Source organism: Aptenodytes forsteri, unplaced genomic scaffold (assembly GCF_000699145.1).
Source record: "Aptenodytes forsteri isolate BGI_AS27 unplaced genomic scaffold, ASM69914v1 Scaffold23, whole genome shotgun sequence".
In the NCBI taxonomy this organism is placed as follows: Eukaryota; Metazoa; Chordata; class Aves; order Sphenisciformes; family Spheniscidae; genus Aptenodytes; species Aptenodytes forsteri.
Genome location: NW_008796043.1, coordinates 2,915,969 through 2,922,861, shown reverse-complemented (window position 1 = coordinate 2,922,861; position 6,893 = coordinate 2,915,969). Strand labels below are relative to the sequence as shown.

The window sequence follows — 6,893 nt, the reverse complement described above, 5'->3', positions numbered from 1 at the left end:
AAAGTTGAAGTTAGCTTTAAATTTATTTCTTTCTCTCCACCTAGCACTACAAGTGTACAAACAGATACTAATGTTTTTGGAGAGAGATCTGATTACCGAGCGGAGCAGTGAGAGGGGATCCTTGTGTGCATACAGTATCAGCATGAATTAATGTCATATGAAAAAGTGTTAAAATACTGTACTGCTGAGTGATCTCCCACAATAAGTAGATTTGGGCTAACAGCCTCTCACTGACAAGACAGGAAAAGAATGTAATTAATAATTAGTCAAATAAATAAATAAGCACTTTCAAATGCATCACTTCACTTTGCATGTAATTCAAGGAGCGCTACAAAACAGCACTTTCAATCATTTCTCCCATCACTGGCAATAGTTATAAATAATAATCATATAAACACAATACATTTTCATCGCCTTCTGAAGTTCTCAGTAAAACAAACACTCTGCCACGGCCTGCCATGTTGTTACTCCCATGGCGAGGAGCGTAACCAGCAATTCGCCACAGCTGGCGCTGCTGCGTTGACACTGTCACCCAGGAAGAGGTTGGCTTCATCTTTTCTCCATTACCGTTACAGCTTTACTTAAATCTAAAAGGACTTCAGTGACAACCAGGAGCTCACAGTCAGATTTTTGTGCCGAATTATGACTACCATTTAAGTCTCCAATGTCAGGTTATATTAAGAGGGCTATAATATACCATGCCAGATCTCTTTTCTAATACTGACAAGAAAATAAAGTCTTAGAAGCTTTGTGATGTGGGGAGGCAGTAGCAAGTATTGTATCACTGACGCTGGTAGCTGAAGTCCTTCATGAAAAGAAAAAACACTTGGGAGCAATATAAATTTGCTAATAAGCGATGTAGAGAATTGTTATTTCATATGTCAATGTATTTTGCATTGATGTTTTGAAAGTTTATTTGAATGTGTTAATTGAAAAAGTCTTTATGATTCTATAATCTTAATTAAATCTGGCTTTTATTTTCCCACAAAAACAGCTCTACTGGACTCTGTTATTCAAATAATACCTTAACGTGGATTAGAATAAGATCTGAAGGAGCAAAATACTGAAATATAGTATCTATCTCATTTTACTTCTGTATCATATGTATAGTAACCAGAGCGTACGCAACATCGCTTCAGTGTAAATAAAATAGTTGTACAAAGGGACTAGCTTTTTTTGCTAGACCACCAAATCAGTAGTTTTCCCTCAAATCTTGCTTCTTCAGCTTTGATGGGTAGGTTAGTGAGAAGTTTAAGAGCTGTCTGTGAACCTCCCACTCTATACAATGGAGAAGAGACTTCCAGTTGCATATCCAGATTAACTCATCTCAGAAGAACTGGATGACAAGTTTCTGAGTCTGATATCAGGAAAAGCCTTTTTAAAAGATGCTTTCGGAAATGCAACTAGATCCACTGTCAAAAGACAACCTGCAGTGCCCTCTGAGTCAATGCCACAGCCATTGACACCAGTAATCCCCAGGAGTCATCATCAACTCCAAGGCTACCTCGAGAAAGGGTCCCTTCCATGGCTTCAAGATTTTTTCTGAAGCAACTGAGCGTGCTACATGCTCTCTCCATAATATCTGAAGTATTGCTATCTTTACTTCATCCTGTAGCCTTGATTATCTTAAGTATCACTAAAATTGCATTGACTTCAGTGGGATTCGTCTCTCCAATACGTTAGGTACCAACTGTAAGTATGGCTTCTGGAACCACTCTTTAAAGAAGGAAAATAGGTTCTACTATATAAAGCTGTATCCTTTCGTATCTGGAGAATTCGTGCTGAAATTCACTAAAACACTGACAAGCTCCCTTTCATTTTGCTAACCACGTATTTACATAAAAAAAGCAAATAACTGAAGTATGTATGACTCCCTGGACATTTAGAAAGCCTATGCAATATAGCCAAAGCCCATTAGAGATATTTTTTAATGTAAAAAAAATGAAGTCTTGTGTAAATATCTCCATAATCATCTTACACAAATCAGAAATATTTTTCCTAATTGTGCTTCAAAGTAATATCTAGCCTTCAGATTCACATGCTGAATTCTTTGTGACACTCTTGAACAGGAATGCTGTGTGAAGTATGAGTGTCTGAACTAACTATGGTCTCTTGCATGTCTAGAAATAGAAAGGGGAAGAATTAATAGAGAAAAAATGTTTTTTCAAAGTACAGCTTTTGGTTATGTAGTGGTTGTCTACTTCTAGTACTATCTTTTACCAACTTTTTAAAGATAAATAGCGTATTATTTAATACAATTTCTTGAAAGATTTCTAGCATTTTTTTACATCAGTATCTCACATCAAACAGCAATCACAACATTATCCCTCAGCGCATTTCCAATGCATTTCTGAATATTAATTTCTATTGCTGTGTAATTTTTACAAACTTTCTTAAAATTGTTTTCTTAGTGATATGTGGACATTTTTAGGTTACTGCAAGTTGTGGAAGAAAAATGTATCTGAAGATGTGAACAAATACTCGGTTCATTAAAAATTCTGTGCAAATTCTTTTTCTAGCTTTATTCTTAAAAAATAGCATATAGTTTAATCCTGACTAACAGACATTAGTTTTGTTTCTTTTACTTCAGTTGTAATTTAGAAGCCCGTTTGCTGTCTACCTTTAATCATGTTGTTTAATAATGAAGAATGAATGGTTTTCGGGAAAGAAGGACAACTTTGAGTAGTGATATTAATCCTCCTCTAAACCATTCAAGCAAAAAACTCTTATTAAAGTGTCAGCAGTGTGCAACACCGAATCTATGGCTTTCCTTTTTTACTTGGGTTTTGTAGAGCAGGATCCTACAATTTTCACAGGCTCATTGAGATCTTGGCAGCATGAAAAGTTCACTGCCGTGCAAGAAAACAGAGCCACAAGCTGAGGGTCTCATTAGATTTCTATCTTGGGAACACTGTCTGAATTTGAACTGCAGGTTTTGATTCTTTTTACTCAGTCCTGATTTTGTGGTAATAAATAAGATATTTAAACTGTTGTGAGCAGCACCTACTACCTGTAATATGAAAAGACCACACAATTTAAGCAAAAATAAAAAAAAGTCTACTGTTTTGCTTGAATTAACATAACTGCATAATTCAAATGCTCCTCACTATTCAGTAACCAAATGCACCATTTTCATTCTATTTAAAATAAAATTAATATTACAGTGTTATTGTGTTTTCATAAATAAAAATACTAAAGATATGTTTGTAATAATTTCTGAATGGCACTGAAAAAATACAATAAACGATCATTTGGAACATCACGTTTTAAGTACAGTGGCTCAGGATACTTTTTTTCCCATTTATCAGTGGGAAATGTAGTTTCCTTAAAACTGCTGGTTTGTACAGGAAAATTCTAGTTTTAATTTTCTTTCAGAAAAAAAAAAAAAAAAAGAAACAAAAGGTGTTGATTTAGAAAGTCAGAGCATCCCAGGGTGAAACTATTTCATGTATCAAATCGACTAAGATACTTTGGTTTAGGTTGTGAAGCAGAAACCTGTGTCAGGTCTCACAAGGATTACAGTACAATTTCCTCAAGCTATCATTCTCTGTGTTGTTCTCTCTCTTTAGATGGCCTTTTCTGTGATACCATTCTGTCCTGCAACTCTGAAACAGAGCTTCAGAGGAGCTATAGATTAACACTGGAGTACAAGCCACAGAGAAGAAAGAGAGCAAAAGACACTTGAATCACAGTATTTGGGCAGCACAGGCATCACAGGTACATTCAGTGCATACAGGTCAAGCTGAGTTGAGCTAAGCAAAAACACTTTGGTTCTAAAAGTAAAAACAGTACATTTTGACATTTCGGAATCAAATTTCTTTCTAATGTTCCAGGCCAGTATTCATGATAATAATGATTTTTTGTACAGAGATTTTTCAAAAGGGTTTATCTGAACGCAGCAAAATATTGCTTTTAAAAAGAGAATCATATATTTACTTCTAAGTCTAATGTATCATTTTATTATGCCTTAACATTTTGACATGGTTTTTTCTCAGTATTTCATACAGCATGATTTTTGGCACTCACACATACCTCAGATAATGATTTAAACATATTTTCAGGAAATTAAGTTAGAAAAAATCATTGTCCATCTTCCAATTTATAGCGATGATATTGCTATCATTCTGACGACACTGCTAATTCCAGTGCAACAAAGATAATTTATCATTTATCTTCCGCGTATTTAGAACCTGCTTAAGTGGAAATAAAGCAAAATTCTGTTAAACAAAACCATTTGTTATGCCCAAGCAACTTTTGTTGAAACTTTTGTACAAGTCAAAAATGGGTCAATAGACATAAAGTTCTTTCATATTCCAAGTATACTGAAATTTTACAAAAAGGAGAACAATGACAAAATTACAATTGGTGACATTTTTGGATGCACTTTTGTATAATGACAAATCCATCACATTTTCCTGTTGCGACCAGTAGTTAAACAGCATCTTGTAATTCAGGATACAGCACAATAAGGTGTGAAACAGAACAGTCATGAAAAACCAATTTAGGAAACAAAAGCTGCTTAACTGACATCCATCACGTACCCTGACCTTTGATATTCATCATACATTTTTGGGCCTACCTGCAAATTTAGTTAGCTAGCTGTTTAGCCCTTTTATTTTTCCTATTTTTTACGAAAGCTCTAAAAAAAAAATATATATATATATTACTTACAGGCTTTTTTCCAAAAAAAAAAAAAAAAAAAGAAACAAAAGGTGTTGATTTAGAAAGTCAGAGCATCCCAGGGTGAAACTATTTCATGTATCAAATCGACTAAGATACTTTGGTTTAGGTTGTGAAGCAGAAACCTGTGTCAGGTCTCACAAGGATTACAGTACAATTTCCTCAAGCTATCATTCTCTGTGTTGTTCTCTCTCTTTAGATGGCCTTTTCTGTGATACCATTCTGTCCTGCAACTCTGAAACAGAGCTTCAGAGGAGCTATAGATTAACACTGGAGTACAAGCCACAGAGAAGAAAGAGAGCAAAAGACACTTGAATCACAGTATTTGGGCAGCACAGGCATCACAGGTACATTCAGTGCATACAGGTCAAGCTGAGTTGAGCTAAGCAAAAACACTGTGGTTCTAAAAGTAAAAACAGTACATTTTGACATTTCGGAATCAAATTTCTTTCTAATGTTCCAGGCCAGTATTCATGATAATAATGATTTTTTGTACAGAGATTTTTCAAAAGGGTTTATCTGAACGCAGCAAAATATTGCTTTTAAAAAGAGAATCATATATTTACTTCTAAGTCTAATGTATCATTTTATTATGCCTTAACATTTTGACATGGTTTTTTCTCAGTATTTCATACAGCATGATTTTTGGCACTCACACATACCTCAGATAATGATTTAAACATATTTTCAGGAAATCAAGTTAGAAAAAATCATTGTCCATCTTCCAATTTATAGCGATGATATTGCTATCATTCTGACGACACTGCTAATTCCAGTGCAACAAAGATAATTTATCATTTATCTTTTGACATGGTTTTTTCTCAGTATTTCATACAGCATGATTTTTGGCACTCACACATACCTCAGATAATGATTTAAACATATTTTCAGGAAATCAAGTTAGAAAAAATCATTGTCCATCTTCCAATTTATAGCGATGATATTGCTATCATTCTGACGACACTGCTAATTCCAGTGCAACAAAGATAATTTATCATTTATCTTCCGCGTATTTAGAACCTGCTTAAGTGGAAATAAAGCAAAATTCTGTTAAACAAAACCATTTGTTATGCCCAAGCAACTTTTGTTGAAACTTTTGTACAAGTCAAAAATGGGTCAATAGACATAAAGTTCTTTCATATTCCAAGTATACTGAAATTTTACAAAAAGGAGAACAATGACAAAATTACAATTGGTGACATTTTTGGATGCACTTTTGTATAATGACAAATCCATCACATTTTCCTGTTGCGACCAGTAGTTAAACAGCATCTTGTAATTCAGGATACAGCACAATAAGGTGTGAAACAGAACAGTCATGAAAAACCAATTTAGGAAACAAAAGCTGCTTAACTGACATCCATCACGTACCCTGACCTTTGATATTCATCATACATTTTTGGGCCTACCTGCAAATTTAGTTAGCTAGCTGTTTAGCCCTTTTATTTTTCCTATTTTTTCTGAAAGCTCTAAAAAAAAAATATATATATATATTACTTACAGGCTTTTTTCCAACTCATTCATTAAAGATTTGATTGAAGCCAGTCAAAATCTAGGTAAAATAAATAGTAATTTTGTACCTGCAGGCTTATGATCTTACAGTGATGCAGTACCAAAGATCTGGGCAAGGGTCTGTCCCTGTGCCGGTCAATGCAGGCTCAGGTTGTCAGGGAGGTGAATCTTCTTGTGACACTGGAACGGGACTCAAGAGACAAAGCTCTCCCCAGGACTCCTTACAGGACCTCGGTAAGTTGTTTAATTTTTCTGCATTTTCAATAAATTGTCTTTGAAAAGGGGAATGGCAACCTAATCTCTTCCCCTTAGGAATATGATTATAAATTCGTCAATGTTTGTAAGATGCTCAAGTGTTAAGGTGTTTTGGTAATACATATAAATACGTTGCCAGCAATGTGCCTGTAGCACGCACACAGAGGACACTTCTCGAGTTTCTGTTGCTGAATGTCTATTAAAATGAATGCCATTTGACCGTAAAATCCACTCTAGATCAATTATTAATATATAAATAGCAAAATAACAGCTATTGGACATGCAAAATTTATTAATAATAGCAGGAAAGTAATGTTTTTCTTCTGTTGTTTCTGGGTGTCCTGGTTTCGGCAGGGATAGAGTTAATTTCCTTCCTAGTAGCTGGTACAGTGCTGTGTTTTGGATTTAGGATGAGAACAATGTTGATAACACACCAATGTTTTAGT

At 34.6% G+C, this 6,893-nt stretch overlaps 1 protein-coding gene across 1 annotated transcript in view; it reads left to right on the top strand.

Moving 5' to 3' along the window:
* The first annotated feature begins 6,330 nt into the window (after nucleotides 1-6,330).
* DSG2 (desmoglein 2) overlaps nucleotides 6,331-6,893 on the top strand; it is a 37,224-nt gene continuing 36,661 nt past the window's right edge. The window contains exon 1 of the mRNA XM_019473743.1: nucleotides 6,331-6,426. Within this exon, the coding sequence (XP_019329288.1) occupies nucleotides 6,331-6,426 (96 nt within the window). The remainder of the gene's footprint in view (nucleotides 6,427-6,893) is intronic.